The sequence below is a fragment of the Calidris pugnax genome, unplaced genomic scaffold, assembly GCF_001431845.1.
Source record: "Calidris pugnax isolate Ruff unplaced genomic scaffold, ASM143184v1 scaffold31, whole genome shotgun sequence".
NCBI classification, from domain to species: Eukaryota; Metazoa; Chordata; class Aves; order Charadriiformes; family Scolopacidae; genus Calidris; species Calidris pugnax.
In genome coordinates this window covers 1,744,748-1,766,102 of record NW_015090786.1, presented here as the reverse complement: position 1 = coordinate 1,766,102, position 21,355 = coordinate 1,744,748, and the positions used below count along the sequence as shown (strand labels likewise).

Genomic DNA, 21,355 nt, shown 5'->3' with positions numbered 1-21,355 from the left:
TCTGACTGCACAGCTGGCAATGGCTCTGGTTACTTCGACACCCCATGGCAAAGAGTGGGTATGTGCTTAAAGATGTGTTAAATAAGAGCAGCTTCCAGCATTAGACAGAGTAAAGATCCAACTTACACACCAAGACAATAATCCTAATACTTTAAGTGCTTTCTGTCATCTCTTCTCTCACCTTCCATTTCCTTTTGCCTCCTTTAAAGCCTTGATGTACGATGATAGTTGTCCTTTTAAATTACAGAACAAGTAAGGACCAAAATAATTTTATGCTGACTGCTGCAAGCAGCAAATAATAACTATTCCTGTGCAGATTCATGGGGTAAGAATCAGAGCTGTGTCTCTGTTCCCTGTCCACATGTGAGTCAATGTCCAGCCAGTGCTCAAACTCACAAAGTCATTGCACCCAACCAGATTACTGTAACCGCAATCCCAAATGTGTAAGCACTGCTCTTTATGAAAAATAACAACTAATTCAGAATTTTAACATGTGGTAAGTTCCAACTGCACCACTTAAAACAGCTTTGGATCTCTGGGTCACGATCCCTCCTTCAGCAAAAGGAACTGGGAAGCCTTAGAGTAAAGTCTCCAGGAGAACGGCATTGAGCCTCCATTGCTGTTTGAATGGAGGCTGGGTTTTTCAGGGAAGAGATTTGGTTGACCGCAGAACTATTCTCCAAATTTATAGGCAATGAGTCCTTAGATCTGTCACAGGACCCTGTGATTTTTGGGGTGCCTGATTTTTAAGGAAAGAAGAAAATCTTCAAATGGTGGTATGCATCCATTCCAAAAGCTAGTTTAATGTTCAGTGTGCCCTGCATGTGCTAAGAGGCACTTTTTGTTAAGGTCCACTGCAGTGTCTTTTATAAATCCATCACCATGCAGATCAGTTGCTCTGGAAGTCTGAGCTTGTATTTATATGTACATATATTGAGCACAGTAGTGTTTATCTTAATCTTTTACTTCCTTGTCATCAGTGTTAGGTCTGGATCTTCACTTTATCCTCTCTCTTATGCACTCCCTCTCTCTCTGGTGTGGTTATTTTTACTTCCTTGATATACATGAGTTCCTTGCCAAACATGGTATCAAGAAACGTGTTTGTTTTCACATGGGGTTAATGCATTGTAAGGTGCTTCTGACATAGTATGTCTGATAATTGTAGAATTTTGAAAGGAAAGACGCAAAGTCACCAGCATGTGCCTCAGAAGATCTCTTTGGCTGTCTTCGGGTGAGAGTGGGTGAGGCAGAAACTTTGGGGTATATGAAGAGGAAAAAAAAAAAAAAAGAATAAAACTTCGAGCAGATGAATATTCTTCCAAAGAGCTAGAAGCATATACTAATCAAATCTTGACCTTTCTGAAAGTCCCCTACAGCAAACTACAGAAGCTGATCCAAACAAAAAAAACAAAAAAAAAGGGGAATTTTTGTTCCTCAGCACAATTTATGGATTTTGAAATCAGATTTGTCTCAAGTTATAATGAAATGTAAAAAATCCCCAAAGTTTTAACAAAATAAAATATCCAAATTGAAGCAGAAATATTTTATGTCATTGTTTTAACTAAGTTATCATCAAAAGAAAAATTATATCAAAATAAATGTATTTAAACTGTTTTCAAAAATTACTTTGAAAATGTAGATGAGATTTAAAGGTTTCACAGTTTAAGCTTTGCTATATCCAAAACCTTCAACAGGAAAGAGCTTCTTGGACAAATTCTGGCCCTTCTCACTCAGGAGTATAGGGAAAGCAAAGCTTCATGATGGAAAAAAATTCACAGTCCCGTCCCTCCCTGCCTCATCGTGCAGGTGCAGGCAGGTTCTGGCGATTTCTGATGCTGGGCTACAGTAAAGAATCCAAATAATCCTCAATCATCTGTGCTCTGGAATTATGGACCTCATTAGCTGTGGATGTCATAGAGGTAATAAAGCTGAGGGATGAGTTGCTTAAATTTATAGACCAGGTACAAGCTTTAACTAAACTTTTCAGAAGACTAGTCTTACATTTTAAGACTGGAGTTAATGATCTGATTATTTTTCTAGTTCAGTAAATCAGCAAGTAAGTGACTTATAGTGTTCTCTTACTCCCTTTAATCTTATTTGAGTGAATCAGTGAAAGGAACCAATATATATTCGCTATCTATGACTTATTTTGACAGAAGTCAAGCAACAGCGCCACTTCAATCTACGAATTTTACTTCTATGAGAAACTGTTGTAGTTTGAGTTTATTCTGACACAGAACCAAACTTGACCTGAGAACAAAACATGACCTGAGACTTCCTTAAAAAAAATGTAATGTTAGTGATTCAGACACATAATATCACTTTAACATTAATAATCAGAACAGTGGGTTTTATTTAAAAAAAAAAATTACTTTAACCATTTTAGTTCTATATTAAAAAAAATTAAAATTGTTTTAAAACTATATAAAATTAACCATCTTAGTTACATGTTATAAGCTGCCAGAAAATAAATTTTAAAATCAAAGCCATTTTGAGAAGGAAAATCAAAGACAAATTGTTTTAATCAAATGCTCTTGCAAATAAAGACTAAAAACCAGAACGTTAAAATCAATACCAGTAATGTTACAAGCCTCTGGTACTTTTTCTCATAAAATAAAAAGTTCCTTTGGGAAACTCTTTCAGCTCAGAAAAGCTGACAGTTTGATTCTCTGCCTTCCCAAATTTAGCTCTCTGACAGCACCAATACTTTTTTTTCCCTAGGGTACAGTAGTTTTGTTCAGTGAGGCTGTGTGAAAAGTCCCACAAAAACTAAAACCCATATAAAGTACCATTTAGAAAAAAAGAGATTTGTGTATCTCAAATCCAAACCTCAGTGGCTGGCCTCTACTGCCCCTCATTATTTAATGACTTCAGCCCATGACACAAACTCACTTCTGCAGCCTGAAACCCACCAGTGTCACTGCAAACAAGCAGTGGGGAAAGGCAGCAGGCACAGGCACCTCTTCATTATGGGGCATCCAACAAATACACAGCTCTCCCTGGTAGGCATTTGTAACAGATAAATTCTTAACTGAGCTTAAAAAAAAAAATAAAAAAAATAAAATGAACAAAACAAACCAGCAGTCATCTTATTAGTGCACGTTTTTTGCACAAGGGAAAATATGGAGAAGGTAAAACTAATTATTTCCAGGAGAAAATACTTAAGCTAAACCATGCTATTTGCATTTTATTGTCTCTGCAGAGGTGTAAATTGCTGTCATCTTGGGCTTTATATTGCACTGATAAGGTGCTTCTAGAAAAGGGAAACTAGGCAGAAAATTGGCATCATTATGCATTTCTGAGATGTTTATATTTAATCATTACAAGCAGCCAATCTTTGAATAATAAGTTGGGGGGGATCAAACAGTCAAAAAATAAATGTCTGCAGCTGTAAGGTTAAGACAACATCATTTGATCAATTACCTTGGAATGGAAAAAAGGACTCATCTCCCCACCTTCCAAAAAAATGCCTAACACAAAAACTACCTCAGCATCAATAAAATTAAAATACAGGTAGCCAGCTATGAATGAAGACTAAAGAAATTTGTATATAGTAGATCCACCTGCTTCCTTTCATAATGCAGGGACATTAGCAGAGAATAAATCTGAAGGTGACAAGCTTTAGAGAATTTGAAGAAGGGAAAAAGCAATGGTAGTATGTCACATTCCCACTTTCCCCAAAAACCTCTGTAAGATCCTCCACAAAAACAACAACTGGTGGAGGATGTTACTCCCAGGAATTATGACTTGAGGTCAATTTCAGTCAATGCCTGAATTTTAATTAATCCACACTGCACTGCAGTTGCTGCTGCATTTTACTAAAGACATAAAAGGAGGCAATTTTTTCATAGTGAGAAATTAACAGTAGGCTAAGTCCACTCTTCCATAGCATGATCTCTTATTAATTCAGCTGATTAACATGTATTACTAGCAAATACAGTAATTTTCCCCTTTCTTTAATTCTGGACCTTGAAGACCATCATACACTTAAATGACTGCAAACCATACCTCTTGAAGAGGCTACGTACCTGAAAGGTATCTTTGCAAGGGGTTTTCCAAACTCTCTCTTCAGTGCTCCATCTATATTTCAGGATTGAGTTTAGTCTGTATTTTTTTAAAAAACACTTTATATGTCCAATGTTTTTAATGACATTATAATAACGTAAGAAACTCTTATGGTTTCACACACTTGTACAGAAGTGTATTGCCTTGATGCACCACATGTGCTGAGAACCATGGCTGCAGTTTTTTTAAGGCAGGGAAGTCACATGTGTGAGCAATTAAATCAATCAAATCAGTATAAGCTGTGGTATGCCAGTTCCTCGTTTTTTTTCTTTTTGCCTTTTTTTTTTTCTTCTTCTGAAAACATGGTGCTCTATTTCTCTTTGCTGTATGAGCATTTAGAGGATCTAATAACAATAATGTAAAGCCTTAATGGTAAAAAAAAATAATCCAGTTGATAGTACAATGCACAGTTGTACCTCCTACTTTATTCTGAGCACTTTAAGATTTCAGGGTATTTTTCTGTTGGTTTTTGGTAGCTTGATCTGAACTGTACAAGTTTATATGCATTAAAAAAAAGAGAAAGAATTGTAAAGCTTTTGAATAAGTTGTCATTTTCCAACATTTTGTTAATGTAGAAACGAATTTAAAGCTTCATATTTCATATTCAAATTTTATACATTTTCAGTTTATGTATCAAAATAAAAGAAAAATTGATAATTTTCTTCTCATTAAGATCAGCATTTTGGCAGTTTCTTCATCAGGCTTAGCCTTTATGTGGAAATTCTAGGAACTGGATAAGGTAACATCAGGCTGATTCTCACTTCGTTGCTTCATGAGGAAGAAATTACATGCCTGTTAAAAAAGTGTCTTTGTTTCCAGGGAATGAAATGAAAAATATTGCTATCGAATAAAACAATTAACTGTTTTCTCTAGTATTACAACTGCTGGAAATAAAATTTAAAAAATGAGTTTTCATTAATTTTTTTTCATTAATAATTGTTTTTTTCTGTGAAGTCGGAAAAGTGTTAAATTTTCACAAAAAACAGGTTAAAATGGGGTAGCTCTGAATAGAAAAGAACGATAGCATTTAAAAAATAGTTATCTCCATTTTGACCAGTGTGATATATTTTTGCTACATATGCACTTTCCAAGCTGCTGATCTCCAGAGCTTTCAGCAGTTGAATTGATGGATGAAAGGAAGAAAGATTGCTTGACAGCTTGACAATCTGCCCAGAGGGGAACGGACACTGTCAGTCAGAGTTCAGGTACTGGAAGGGCTTTTGACCAGTCAACGATCCATACATGTCTAGAAGGCCAAGTGCTATTTTTTCCCCACTACTCAGCTCTTGAGAATGAAAACAACGCTGTCAAGATGCATGCAGGCCATGAGACAAAATACTTTATTTTCTACTGTCAGAAAGAACTTTCTGCTTTGTGACCACTTACTATGTTCATATTACACTCGAAGGACACTTACAGAGTCGTGTAAACACCACCAGTGCTATTGAAATGAATAGCACCACTCCTAATTTCACTACCCACTCCCGTATCCCGTACCATTACAGTGCTATTGCAGGCTGCACCACAGTTGTGGTAGCATGATAAGAAGTTAATTCCACAGATGAATCTCCCATGCTCCTGCACATCACATTGGTCATGCCTCCACACCAATGGAAGTTAGATTGACACTCTCCTTTTGGCTGGAAGGTGTGTATGAGCTGCCTCTACAAAAAGACCAGTGTCTGACAGCAAGGACTCGCTCTTCTCACCATCAGGGATTGAAAAGCATTGCTCTCCTTTGCCCATGTACCTACTTTTATGGTATTACATGTCTGAACTCTCTGGGTAGCCCTAGCAGAGGTCTCCATTGCATCCCAGGTCCCTCAAACCAACGGCAAATCTGGCACTCCTTCCCTCATTCTCCACCCAACAGCCTGGTCTCTTCTGGTAGGACCTGAAGGTGCTGGAGTCACAAGTGAGCTGCAGGATGCTCCAGCCAGCTCCCACAGCCGGGCTGGGCAGCCTGGGCATGTCACACTGTGATGCCACATGTCCACACAGATGTGAGCTTTGAGGCCTCTGTCTTTGTCCCAAAGATAACTAACGTTGGTAAAAGAACTCCAAAATGGGAGGCAGGGGGGACGGGGACAAGCAGACAGGTCATACACACACACACACACACACGCACGCAGTGGGATAACACTGTTTTCAGGGGAAAGCAGCCCAGTGACATACAAATGGGTGGTGGTTCTAACTCCGAGTGCTGTAGTGAGGTATTACAGCAAATCACAGCAGCTTACAGGGGCTTTCGTTCTGCTCAGTAAGAGGGAAGCCAGAACTGGCATAGGGAATACATCTCAACATACCACTGAGATTATGCGTGAAACAAAAAGCTACTGCAGCCTTTTTCCTTTTTTTTTTAACTCCATTTAAACCAAAGTTAAGGTATGGAAAATGTACAGAAAATATAAGTGTCCTTGTGCCTAAAGTAAGGAATACTACAGAAAGGCCATTGGAGAAGCACATGAACACATGACTACTTTTTACTGGGTCTCTCCCTTCCAAGAAAAATAAAATCCAGATTGAAATGCAGGCACCACTTTAGGTGGTGCCTACCCCGGTTACACGCTCCCAAGAACAGCAACGTTTCCCTGAAGAAAGGGGCATCCCTAATATCACTTATGTGGCATCAAAATAAAAGTCAATGAACACGAGGTGATGCTAGGGAACACAGTACAGAAGTAGTTAAGAGGCACGAGAGCAGGAAATATCTTTAAGGGGAAAATGAGCTTTTCTTGTGCTGCATCTCTGCATGATCTTCATCTGTGAAGACATTCCTGACCTGCAGACTTCCAGAAGTGACAGCTCAAAAGAGTACTGTAAACGTGGAATATGTTAGCTCTCTAAAACTTAATGTTGGGAGGAAAGAGACGTTCAGTGTTATCACAAAAAAAACTTACATGGTGATATGCCACTCTTATTTCTCATTTTTCTTTCAAACCTTGATAAAAATCAAGTACAGTTCATCCAATTAAAATATGTCCTCCATATACATTTTAGCACAAGCAATCCAGACAAACACTTCCGTGTACAAACACAAAAATATATATGTACTTTAATTTTCATTTGGTCATATTTTATTTAACAGAATGTCATTCTTCCTCAGTAACCAACAATGATTTAAATTAGTAGTACTCTCCAAAGCAGCCCATTGATCACAGAGAACTGATGATATTTAAATATACAATATAAAGAGTGACATGTTTCACAAAGTTGCTTAATCTTCAGATTTCAGGTTGGGACACAACAGACCAAAAGTAATCATCTTACTAGGTCCAAGAGTAAAATTCAAACTGACAACAAGTTGTGAAAAGAGAATAGTCATCGAAACTATACATAGAGAGAACATGATTGATAGACTTCTCCTGGCTTTACAGATCTCAGACCCCCTGAGTCCTAACAGTACTAAACTGAGAAACAGACAAACAATTTTTATCCTGAGGATAGAAGCACTGTTTGCAAATTACTCCTGTAACTTAATTTTTGAATTTTTTATAATGGTGCTATAATATTTTCCGTAAGGCTCCAAAGTAGATTGTTGCATGCGCAAAAAAATGTATTCAGTGGTTACTGCTATGCAAGTACTACAGATCACGAGAGCCTTAAGGCACAGAGAGCCAATATAGCAATTTTAGATGTCACCACAACTAGCTGTTAATCGTTATTCTCATAATAGAGTTGTATTAATAGATTACGTGAATGGTTTTACATTTGCAGGAGTGCAGAATCAACAGTTAGCACGATTTGTGCACAACCTTCATTGGGAGAGGAGCTCTTCCATAACTTACTGTTCCTTAAATGGTGGGAACTGAAGGGTACCTACCTGAAGAGGGATAATTAACAGTCAGGGGAAGGTAACATCTTAAATCACAAGTGCTGTCTCCGATGACTGTCTGCACCTGGGCAGACTCCTAGAGCCTTTTTTGTGTTCCTCTGTGATGAGGTCAGCTGTTGCTCTCATTTGCCATTTCACCCTGTTACCAGAGATTTGTATAAGGGAAATATTTAAAATAGTGGTCCTCGAGCTCTAGTCTGCAGTTTATCAGGGTGTTAGGTTTTTCCAGTAATCCAGTTTTCTCCAGTTATTCATAGAAAAAAAAGTATGAACCGAAGAGAGGATGTTGTTGAATGCAAGGGGGTAGGAGAAGAAAGGATGCAGAGCTGGGCAGGTTTCGTAGGACACATTTCACACAACAGTCCATAGGGTAAAAGAGCCAGAGAACTAAATGATTTAGGAGAGACATTATTGTCAAGTTGAACACTAGTTAACTGCAAAACAATTTTTTTTTTAAATAGTGTCAGGTATCCTATAGGTGCCCTGCTGAATATATTCATAGTTTTCGAATCACACGTTCCACTATTTAATTCCTTCTGCCGCTGATGTGTGAAAGATGCACACGAACATCAAGGAAAACCATATTTAAGGGAAAGTAATTATACACTGAGTCCCATCAAGATTACAATGCAACCAAACCCTGAAAGTCTTTAAGTTATCATAATCTTAGGCGTTACTTGTAACAATCACCAATTTAATATTTTTAGACATTGTGTAAATGCTTCAAGTTGTCAGTTTCCTTTAAATCACCTCCCCTCTGAGGAACTAAGGGCTACAATCAGCATCACCAGCAGAACTGTTTAAAGACACAGATCACCAGCTACAGCTGGAAGGCTGCATAATGAGCAGGAGGCAGGGAGGTGAGCGGGGGAGATGACCACACCGCTCACACTCAGCCTTCTACAGAGTCAGCGCTGATACCCATGTCAGGGCAAGACAGGATTTCATCCAAGTAAGTGTTGAATTCGCCCGTGAAATTATCTCTGCAGCAGGGACTTGCAGAATGCATCCCTTCCTTCTCTGCCTATGGACAGGCTGGTGAACACCACCTTTCCAGCTCCCAGATAACGGGATACCCACAGCGCTAGAGCCGCCGTGGAAACAGCAGCAGCAGCAGAGGCAATTGAGGCCTGGCATTAAACATTAGGTTTAAATATATTGAAACCAAGTCTGTGTTGGAAAGAGAGAAAGATGTCCTCTCTCCTTTCTGATGACAGATTTGTGGCGGGGTTTGTAAGCCCCCTCTAATATTACAGAGCAAGTGAAGGCCTCCTGCACCGTTTCATTTAAATGATTGATCAGTTCACTCCAACTCTGTTGTGTTCTTCTCCATAGGCTTCCCACCTTTCCTTATGGGCACGGGGCTCCTTTCCTTCTCTCCCTGAAAAACTTCTTCAGCCAGGCAGCACATGGCATTACACATACTCCTTCAGGTACCAGATCTGAATCAGCCCAGGACCCATCTCCAGGTGAGGATCTGCTGGCATGCACTGGTCCATTAAACGATGTTCAGCTACTGCCCCTACAATTTCAGACTGTAACTCAAGTGTTTTCTAAAGATTTAGGAAACTCCATCATGGCCAAACAAGGTAGACCATGTGAAAAATGGGAACTCTGCTCATAATGTAGCTGGGGGATGCAAGATAGGCTACTGATTCACTTCTTGGGAGTGTTCATACAAGTTCGCTCACAACATTTTTGCTACTTATATGGCTTTCCACTGCGGGCTTGCTTCTGTTTTTTATTTTCATTATTGTGTTTTATCATCTTCTATTATGTCTTCCCTTGCTTTTTTTCCCCTTAAATTTTTATTAACCAAGGGACCTGATTTGAGATGCCTGCCTTTAGGCTCTGCTGTATGTTGCCAATGATGAGACAGCCTTTTTAAAGAATCACAGCAGCATTTCCATATCAAATACAAATCTTAATTAACCCCCACTATTTGTCTGCTGCAAATTGACAGATATGCCAATTCTCGGGAAGTAAATTCTCCGCTAATAGCAAAAGAAAGATTTGTCACACCTTTATTAGAGAGAAATTGTTCTAAGTGACTGATTCAGAAACAACAGAGCAGGCTGATCACGGTCCCCATAGACAAAATACTTTGGCCATGTTTTAACAAAAATGTGTGTCAGGGAAGCATCAGCATCTTCCCTTGGAGGTGTCTCTAATCTGCCTGTGTGCAGTGCTTTCCCTCCACTTCAATTCCACAGTGATAACATGAACTCAGATTTTGAACTCACTGAATTCTCCTTTTTGCCTCTTTTTGCCAAAAGGAATTCTCCCTTTTGCCTCTTTTTAAACCCATATCATGAGAGTTATATGCGACATGTCTGTTATCAATCAAAGCAGTTTACACACACAAAACACTGGGGAATGGGTGACAAAGTAGTGGGAGCTTGTGACTTTCAACTTCACCGCTGCCCAGCATATCACAAGTTGTTATTTTTTAACAACAAAATCACTTTGCAAATTGTGCAATCCGACAGGGGTCAATGCCATTTAGTGGCAACGGACCCATATGAAGGGAACAAATCAAGATCCCAAAAGCTGATAGGAAAAAATTCCCACACAACTGAAAGGTGAAATGCAGACTGAAGGGTTATGTCCAAGTCAACGTGCTAAATACAGACCCTGACACAGGATCATTCAAGGTTACAAGGCAACACAGGAGGTGGCGTCCTACATACCTGGCTTGCACTTTCATTTGTAGTCATTTAAGCATGCCTCTAAATAAAACACCAGTGTTCCCTGTATAATTAATGGGAAATAAGTATCTTTCAAGGACCTCAAAAGGAGAGATCCTCTCCGCCCACCTTCAGAATTCTTTACTGGGCAGCCAAGATTTCCTTTCAGGGGTCTTCAGAGCAAACCACCTTTTCCCCTCAATTATACAGGGAAGAAGGACATTTCATCTAGGGGACATACTCACTTTTTACTGTTTTCTCAGCAGAAATGGCAAACTGTACATTCAGATTTAACTCCACGGGAAAGCAGATCACCCCTGGTTTGTAAAGGTCTTATGGTAAAACATCTAGGTAGGCTTCTAAAGAAACTAGGCATGACTGAATCAACAGCCACACATTCTGCTCACACATTTTCTCTCCTGCAGTTCAAACCAGACTGAGTAATGAAAGCATTGTTTGTGCCACAAATGAACACAATGTGAATGTCTTCCATTGAGATTTTAATGTCTCTAACTGGCACAGTTTCTGTTTTTCTAAGTAACTAATCAGACACCTCTTATTTTCTTGATTTCATAGTGTGCTTTGAACTTCGTGGTCAAAAGCACTATTCTCAGCACCACAAATACATGCTCATAAGCTACTTGCAAAATGCCTTTCTTTAGAAGGACATGATACATCCAGCCACATGACTAAGTGATTTTTTGATACAATCCTTCGAGACCTTTGCTCTTGCCTTTCACATTGAGATTTATCTTCCAAATTTGTCCTGGTACCCAATGCTGTCAATAGCTCAGCAGGACATTCCCCACAGGCAAACAAAGATTATCAAAATCAAACTCAGCGTTCCCCTCAAATCCTATTTCAATATTCTAAAGAAAAACCTGAAGTTTAATTTTGAATTCTTCTCTCTTTCATGCTCTTTCAAACGTGACTTTTTCAAAAATCTTGACGAATACATACACTGATAATAACAGAAACAATATAATAACAAAGACAGGACCAAATCTTATTGCAAAGTGTTTCCCAGGTAATTCTGAATGGTAGTTCTTATGATGCTTGGCAAACTTTTTGATTTCCCAAACAGAACAGGTAAATAATAAAACACATAAACAAAATACTGCCAGGTTACAGTTTTGTCAGGTAATGTGCTTAGACTTTGCTGTGACTGTGAGTAAATAATACAAAGAGCATTCCATGCAAAGTACCGAGCTAAAACAATTCTTTAAGAGAGACATTAAAGCAAATCTGCTCCTCCACAAATCAATGACCTCTTGAGGTTCCTTCTACTCCTATTTTCTTTAATTCAGTGTTTAGTTTATGTATGTCTCTACAAATATCTTTTGTGACCAGGCATAGCATGTTTGTAGAGTGCAAAACATCTTTTTAAATATGCTATACAGCAAATTTACATTTCTGTAAAGACATCTTAAAGCTATTTTACAACTAATAACTATTGGGAGCCCGTGTATTTGTTGGAGCTTAGTGGGACTGATTGCCTGTCTTTATAAAGCCAAGAGACTATTGACACCTGTGATTACAGGAGGAAGGCTTTGGGCACAGAAGTTTCCATAATTTTTCCATATATTTTTAAACATTTGTTTCATGGAAGAGATATCACATAAGGGGACATTTTTATATCTTGCCAAAGGCCTGAAATTATCAATTTTACACTTTTTTTTCCTCCCCCTTTATTTTCACTTAGTTGCTTGGACAGGTGTATCCAGTTTTTCCACTAAGTTCCTCATATTGCAGGATACTTTTTATATGCATATCGGCATGCATAATTACAACAAGGTTTATTCTACCCAATACACAACAAAGGTATGAAATTAAGAGGAATTCCTCCCAAGCATTTTAATTCTATTTTTAACACTTCAATTCTTCTATAAAAATTAGACATCAATTCCTATGACAATAAAGATTGGAAAAAGTTTTCAGTCCAAATTTAATCTATTAAAAATTGACCTACCTATAAAGATTTTCTATAAGAAGCAAGGGAAAGGTGGAAACCCTTTATGTACCCTGATGTGTAAAAGTGAAATGCCTTTAAAGAACACTGAGAACATATAAAGGCTAATTATTTTCCTTAAGCATTTTCGTATACTTATCCAATGTCACAACTGCAGTTACCACTGCCAGAATTTGCTTCAGCAAAATAACAGCTGCAGCTAAGAAGACCTGTAGGCCAACTCTTTTAACAGTGAGGATCTGATTCAAAAAGTGGTTTTCTTCTTGGTGAAAGATGAGGTCCCATTTAAACTACAATATATCCTACTTGCTCTTTATGGAAAGAATATATTAATATTCATTAATTTGAAACTAAAATCAAGCATCAGAAAACATTACATAAATAAGAGACTTGCAAACAAAACAAACTTATGAGCTTCAAACCAAATTTTAAGCTTCATACAGTTGAGCAGATGCACTTTCCTACAAAGATGCTCTGAGGGGACATGAGAGGCATTTGCATTTTCTGACCAGACGGCTGGTCTACTCTAAAATTAGCGTTGTGCTGGTTTACAACAAGGTTTGGCCCATGCATCCAAAAGCATCCATGAAGATTTTGATCACCACTGTGTCACAGTTTGCATACATATGGAATACTGACTAAATCCTAAAGCCCTTACAAGGAGAAAATTTCTGCTGATGTTAGAGTCTTATCTGATAAGGATTTAGAAATCAGATTGATGTCAATGTACTATTCTACTGACCAAATGTGTGGGCATATAAAACATACATTCAAATATGGCACTTATGCAAACCCTAGAGACATGTCTCACCTATCCAGTATGTGAGAAATAGGAATGAAAAAAATAGTATTTAAGAATTCATCCATCTTTCAAGTCTCTCAAAGCACAGTAGTAGCATTACAACAGTTTCTACAACTGAAAACCTGTGGGACAGACCGAAAAGACATTCAGGCTCCACATCCTTTCTCTTTGCATTTCATAACACTTACCATGAAAATAGCATTAGGAGAGCCAAAAGGCCATGACTTGTTCAGACAAGTTCCTGCAACGCGATGGCATGTTGGGGCATACTCTGTTTATCGTCGTTGCTAATGAACTGCGAAGTAGGAAAGCTTTGTCTGTGTGCTGCCTGGGCTAATCAAGGGTGATGCTGGAAGAGACAGGGTTGTCTCAGCCCTGAGGACACCAAAGCTGCCACCACAGGAGTTACACACTTCCAAGATTTCACCCGCCGCTCTCTCTCTTAACTCGTCCCAGCCTACTAAATCTTACAGCTGCAATTATCCTGGGTGAGAAGAGGCGACCTACAACCGGTGACTTTGAAACTTCAGTGATCACTGAAGGGGTGGAAGAAACCCTTTTAGCTCTGGCGCTTGGGAGGCAGGACTGCTGTGAGCTATTTTCTCCACTGTGGTCAGTGTATTCTTAACTAACCCCTGCATCACCCCGACATGATCTTACAATACCTCTAACTATTCAGATGTCTTGGTGGGCACTCTGTGTCTTCTCACTCTGATTGCAGAGTTAAATCCTCATAAGAAATGACATTCTTGTCCCAGCACACTACAGGCTGCACCAACACCAGCCAGCACACAAAAACGACACGGGCCCTGCGTTTCAGCTGATTTACCCAATCCCTACCAAAACCTGTTGTCCTTTTGAGGTAAAATGTATTTGTCCATTATGGCACATGTTCAATATATACAGTTACATTACAACCAAAACAAAAGTGTCCTAAACACATAGGCTGAGATGTTTGACTACAACTTATTCATATTAATCGTTACTTGGAGTGGGATGCTGTTGTTCTATGGAAAGTTTTACTATATTAATAATGACATTGTCTCAATATACAATCTATAATATATCTAAGTACATTGAATAGGTATGATTTCTTGTATAAACCTTCAATTAAATACACCTGTCTAACAATGTCACCTTGTATGCTCGTCCAAGATTGGTAAAAATATATATATGTATCCAGTCTCTCAGTGCACAGGATTCAGTGATAAACTTTTAACCTCTGCTGCCAGGCTTTGCTTTCAAATAGTGGTTATTACACTGTATTTAGAGGAATATTTTCTCATTCCAAGGGAGCACAGAGTTCTGGAAAAATTCTTGATGTGCACACAAAATGCAAGAGAAGTAACTCCAATGTGGCCCAGATTACAACACCCAGATTTGGGTAAGAAGCCATGTTACTTGCGAACTGTAAATGAAAAGTTAAGGAAGAAACCTCAGAGATCCACACAGCCAAACAACAAAGCTGTCAAAGAGTTGGTTCCAGCTCATCTGTTATCTTTTTCACAATGCTACATGGTTTATGCTAAATCACAATCCTAAACCACGACGTTATTTGGGAAATCAATTGCTACTGTTAGGAAACACTCAACTGATTACAGCATCTCCAGGTTCTTCTATTCCCTCTTTATCTTTGCACACGACATGAGCATTGCAGAGAGAAAACAAACCAGCAGTCAATAGGCTAGCTGCAATATGGCTTCCTATGAGAAGGATAACATTTAATTGGCTTTGATATTTTTCCTTGTCCAGTATGTGTTTCTCTGCGTATGTGTGTGTGTGCATGAGTGAGCACACACCCGTTTTCTTCTCTTTTTTTATGATGCACTTCACTAACATATTTAATAGTCACTCATTTCCATAGTATTTGTTTACCATAACTTACAAAGTCAAATTGGAGGATTATATTGTATTTACAAACAAGTTGGCACTTACAGAATAAATTACTGATCCCTCTTTGTTTTTTATTTCATTTTATTTTCCTCTTTTCTCCTCTTCCTTTTCACCCCAGGGCATCCAGAATTCAGGCAGAAGAGTAAAACCTGCTGCCTGCTGCCATTATGCTACATTACACGAGTAAATAGGATTCCAGCTGGTAGGCTCTTTCCCAATGGTTTGTTGCTGCTGAGAGGCAGTGCCTTCCACCTCAGTTCACGGCCGATGCTCAGGAACTTGTTAGTCAAGTGAAAGCAAAGGCTGCATGTTTTCTTCCTCGTTCTTATCCATGCGTTTCAGCACCCCGGGATCCACAACAGACTGAGACCTGCAGAGGGACAAGAAGTTTATTTGACATTTCTAGATCAAGAAAAATGAGGGTAAACCTCAGCTTTCTTTTGTTTGTTTGTTTTTTTTTTTTTAATTTCTTCCAGGGTTTAAAAATAATGGTATAGCATTACCTGAGCATCTGATCATTGCAAATGGTCAGAAAATACCCTCATGGAGCGATCACATGGCTTTAAAGGACTCCGTGCTGGTTAAAGAAGGGGACTCCACAACCTCCCTGGGGCAGCCTGTTCCAGGGCTCTGTCACCCTCACCGTGAAGAAGTTTCTCCTCATATTTGAGTGGAACCTCTTCTGTTCCAACTTGTGCCCGTTGCCCCTCGTCCTCTCAGTGGGAACCACTGAAAAGAGTCTGGCTCCCTCCTCCTTCAACCCTCCCTTGAGATACTTGTAGGCGTTGATAAGGTCTCCCCTCAGCCTTCTCTTCTCCAGACTAAAGAGTCCCAGCTCTCTCAGTCTCTCCTCATAAGGGAGATGCTCCAATCCTTGAATCATCTTTGTTGCCCTTCGCTGGACTCTTTCCAGTAGTTCCCTGTCCCTCTTGAACTGGGGAGCCCAGAACTGGACGCAGGATTCCAGTTGTGGCCTCACCAGTGCAGAGTAGAGGGGCAGAATGACTTCCCTTGACCTGCTGGCTACACTCTTCCCTATGCAACCCAAGATACCATTGGTTTGTGAATATAGGAGCAAAAGGTGGAATAAGGTGGATCCTCTTTTATTGAGTGAAGCAGGGTGCATCTCCAGCACACAAGAGAGGGCAAAGCAAGCTGTCTCTTGTACTGATTTAAGCACTGACCCTCTCTACCAGGAGGTTATATGGTACCAGGCTGGTAGAGACAGTACAATTCAGCCACCCAGATGGCTAATGGCACGCTGCAATTAGTGGCATGTGTTAGCTGGAAGCACAAGTTGCTCCTTTTCTGAACGGCACTTAAATGCAAAAGTGCAAGCTCCTAAGCCAACCCCAGGGAACCCTGCCACGGCCAGCAGGGTTTCTGGAGCAGTGGACACATCTGTCAAACTCACTTATCAGTTCAACTGAACAGAGTCGAGAAGGATGGCAAGGGCAAATTCAGTGATGACTGCGAAATTTCTCCAGATTCTCTGATTCAGCACAGAAGCACACCACTGGTGCTGGTACCCTGCAACAGCTGGGTGTGAGGGGAAAAGAGGGAACCCCAACTTCCAGCAAAATCAAAATGCTCCATTAAAAACAAAGTCCAAAGTGTTAAGATCGGGTCTTACACGACCTAAGTCCCAGCTTGTCAAAAAGCAGACACTTCGGGGGTACAGTAAAAGCAACCCTTGTTAGATGTTTCCCTTAATGAGATCAAATCTCGTGCTAGAAACACCTATTTCTCTTCTGTTCTGTAAAGATTTCAGATGGCTAGACCATGTGTACATCTCTATAGTGCAGGCATCTATTTTTTTACCATTGGAAGCACATTGTGACCGTAGCATTGCTACAGATTTACCCATCTGGAGAGCCACAGCACAGAGAAAAACCTTTATGAGTTCTGATCTCTCCGAAGATAAACATATAGAGTCAACCCCCCATTCTTACAAAATGGCATCATCCACTGAAACCAATGAATGAGCCTGGTAGCAGGAGGCAATATGGACTTCCTCAAAAAAATCTAAAGAAAACTTTCAAAAACACAAGAAAAAAAAATCTGAACTAAAGCCTAGGTCAAAAGTGTAAACACAAGGATATTTTCTAATAATACCACGTTCTCTTATTAATGCTAAAATCAAGAAAAATAGCTTTAAAAGCATGGCAGTCTCTCTTGTGATAAACACAATTAAAGTTTTTTAATTAAAACTGTACAATAACCCTGATCTAGAATGCTGGTCAGTTCCTCGGGCAAAAAACTAAACCACTGAACTAAAAATGCTTTTTTAAAATCTTCACAAGGCACCGTGCCAACGCAAAGCTGATTGAAAATTTGCTGGTGGGAAGCTGTACTCCTGGAAAATCTAGTTCATCAAGATAAAAAATGCTGTGGAAGCATACTAATTTCAAAGGATTCTAACTGAATGTAAGTACTAATAGAAGACTGAGCCTCTTCTTCCACTGCCAATGTCTGAGCAGCCAAGGTTTCCAGTTCTCAACTGGGGAAGTGAAGGGAGCTGGAAAAGCTGCAAACCTGGCCTTAAATTCCCAGTGAGGCAGTTTTGGACATAAATTCCCAGGGCCTCCAAACTCTGCAAATCCAAGGCAGATGTGAAAAGGAAACTGCACAAAACCTGATCTATGGGTTGTAAGCTCATGAGCCTAAATACCTTGAAGGAGGAGGAATAGTGTTCATTCAGTTTTAAATCAACATTAACTGTCAAGCTTCATTTCATTCAGCAGCAATTCACGAATGAAGGTATGTAAAGAAAAAAAAAAAATTTGTGTGAGTATAGCACCTTCTATCTACGTTACCCAAATAACTTTACAAGCATTACCGAATAAATTCTCACAAAACACAGCAGGAGAGAGTTGTACTACTAAGCCCCCTTGCAGAGGTGAAGAAGCAAAGCCACATACAGATACTTTGAACAGCTGATCAACACAGACATCTGCCCTATAGGGTTAGGTGATCCAATTCTCCAAAAGTTCAAGGAGATCAGGAGGAACCTCAGTGGTTCATATGGATGCAAAAACGAGAAATGAAGAAAATGAATTCTCACCAGGATTTTGGTTTAAGAAGGATATTCTTTCAGAGCAATAAACTAATTTTAAAATGGCAAGCCAAATTAAACAAGATAATTGCTGGAGACCTGCTAGACACTTGTGAAATTTGTTCTAAGCAGTTAAGCACTTTTCATTGATTTACTATCATGGTTTTTTATATGTTAAAAACCTTCTTTTGCACTAACCTACCACACTGAGTGTGGGTTTAAACTGAGAGAAACAATCCATCAGGAGCCAAGTTCAAGTTAAATTTCATTTTAGATACACAAAGTTTATCTGTTTTACCTTAACTTTTTATTTCTGTTTTAACACAATCTGTGTACTTAATACACTGAAGTCTTGGGACTTTCTGTCCATCTTACTACCATTCCCTTCTACTTGGTACTTAGTACAGTAAGTCTACTTAGTACTTTTTGTCTCCAACAGCAGGGAAGGAGGATGCTAGTGGGTGCTACAGATATGCTAACTGCAAAAGAAGGTGAAGAAGGTGAAGAAATTTCAGTTCAATATTCTGTAGACACAAATTTAAACATATTTATTTTCTGCAGTATGTCTCCTACTGTGTCAGCTAACCCATAATAAAAGAATGCCAATTTGAAGCTTACACTGAAGTATAATGTTGCATGAAGGATTTTTCAAGCACAGGTGAAATGAGAATAAAAATTCTTCGTGAAAGAATAAAGAATCTAGTCAATCCATTTTATGGATTGTTTTTCCATTTAATAATGTGCTTGCCCAGGATAGTCTGGAAAAGTCTGCTCCAAAAAGTCTTGTCACAGGCTTCCTCACACTTTTTTGTTGCATCCTTGTATTAATCTATTTACTCTCATGACTTAATTTTGCAACAGTAAGGCTTCTGCATTTCAGTTCCGGAATTCTGCACTTGTTTCCAAGACAGTTTCTCTATTGTCCCATAATTCTTATATTACATGCAAAACATTGCTCACTTTTCCCCTTCCCCTGGTACTTTGCTGTTTCATTTTCTCCATTACTTGTGTTAATTGCATCTTTGTTATATGGCTTCAGGACCTTTTTTGACTTTGCCTTATCTTCATTCATTCCTATCCAGTCTCTTGCCATCTCCCACTTTCAAAGCACTGTAGCGTTTTTCAACACAAAATCACGGAATAACAGAATCGTAGAGGTTGGAAGGGAGCTCATTCAAAGCACTGTAGCGTTTTTCAACACAAAGTCACGGAATAACAGAATTGTAGAGGTTGGAAGGGAGCTCAGGAGATCGTCTAGTCCAGCCTCCCTGCCAAAGCAGGTTCATCTACAGTGGCTTGGACAGCAGTGCATCCAGGCAGGTTTTGAATATCTCCAGAGGAGAGTTCACAACCTCTCTGGGCAGCCTGTTCAGTGCTCTTGTCACCCTTAAAGAAGTTTTTCCTCATGTTGAGATGGAACTTCCTGTGGTCCAGTTTGTGCCCGTTACCCCTTCTCCTGTCACTGGGCACCACTGAAAAGAGTCTGTCCCCATCCTCTTGACACCTGCCCTTTAGATATTTGTAAGCATTGATAAGATCCCCTCTCAGTCTTCTCTTCTCCAGGCTTAACAGACCCAAGTCCCTCAGCCTTTCCTCATCAGAGAAGTGCTCCGTTCCCTTTATCATCTTCACAGTCTGGACTCTCTCCAGTAGTTCCCCATTCAGCAAATCCTTAAACTTCACTGCTTTTTCTTTCTTTTTTATTTCTATGATAATCTCCTGCTGACTCCTCTGTTTGCCAAAAAATATCTCCCTTTCAGACCGCACTGTCTTCCCCAGTCTATGCAACATTTTCCAGCCAAAATCATCTTCCTGGCTGAGGAGTCTGAAAATATTTTATCCTGTTTGATCTGCTTCCAGCGTCTCCCTTTTGCATCAAATGCCGTCTCCTGAAAATGAATTCTCAGCTTAGCACATTCTGACTTAATTTTCATGACAATTTTAATATTATTTTCTGCCTTGTTTGTTCTTTTCTGATTCATTGTTAGTCCTACTCCTTTTGAGCTGCACTCTGACTTTTGCTGCACTGCTCAACTTCTTCTATCCCCCTGCTGTAATCCTTCCTCTTTCTCCTCTACTGCCCTGGCAAGGTTGGACCAGGTTTACCCCTCCCAAGTGAATCACCTCACTGCTCCCATAGTTACTGAAGAGGTAACTAACCTCTTCCTATCGTTTATTTTGAATGGCAAAATGCAGCAAGCAATTATCTTCTCAGACAGAAAAATATCAGAACACCAGGATGTTTGCCAGACTCGAGTCAAATGAGTGGCACTGATTTTTTTCCTGATTCTCCTCATTACATTTTCTCATGTTGTGTGCAGTCACTGCGACTGACAGTTCAGAGGCTGTACAACGTCCTGGCACCTACAGGCTGGTGGATACCAGGCACTGGGCTATGAGATGGAGGATGGTAAGAGTTATCACCATAATTGGCCCCAGCTGAGGGGGGCCAGGCTCTGCACCGAGGCTCACCGCAGCTCACACTGTCCCTCTAACACATGCTGCAGGCTGGGGTGGTGTGTCAGCTTATTCCACAGTACTGTATACAGTACCTATATGGCACTGCAAAAATCTTTAGCTGCACTGAGATCACAACTCACATGGGTAATAATCAACACTACGGTCTATAGTCAACAGTGATCTTCTTAAGAAAGGAAAAAAAAAAAAAAAAGATACTTGTAATAAACTGAGGGAACTACCTGCAACTTCATAAAAGAGAAGGAAGGCAAATGTTAACCTCACAGCAATCCTAGAAGGCCACAGTACCTTTAACCCACCTTTTCATGGATTTGGGAGAGAGATCCTTTTCTATATCCTTGGCAGGAGCATTGTAGGAGTCCGCATTGCATTCACTGTCATCATCATATTCATGGTCAAGTAGTGTTCTTGCCCACGTTCCCATGTCGTAGGGGGGCAACATTCCTCCAAACTCTGAAGGCAGGATCTCAGGATGTATTAGCTGATGCAGGCTGTTGAGGTTATTACCATGCAGGAATATCTGTTTGTACACACGCAGATAAAAACAAAGCAGTATCACAAAAATCATCAA

The 21,355-nt window shown here is 39.6% G+C and overlaps 1 protein-coding gene across 1 annotated transcript in view; it reads right to left on the bottom strand.

Annotated features, from left to right (window-relative positions):
* Positions 1-7,119: 7,119 nt before the first annotated feature.
* The window catches only part of CLVS2 (clavesin 2), a 61,440-nt gene continuing 47,204 nt past the window's right edge, over positions 7,120-21,355 (bottom strand). The window contains exons 4-5 of the mRNA XM_014966448.1: positions 21,084-21,304; positions 7,120-15,621 (exon numbers count right to left, since the gene is read on the bottom strand). Coding sequence (XP_014821934.1) covers positions 15,534-15,621; positions 21,084-21,304 — 309 coding nt within the window. The 3' untranslated portion in view covers positions 7,120-15,533. The remainder of the gene's footprint in view (positions 15,622-21,083; positions 21,305-21,355) is intronic.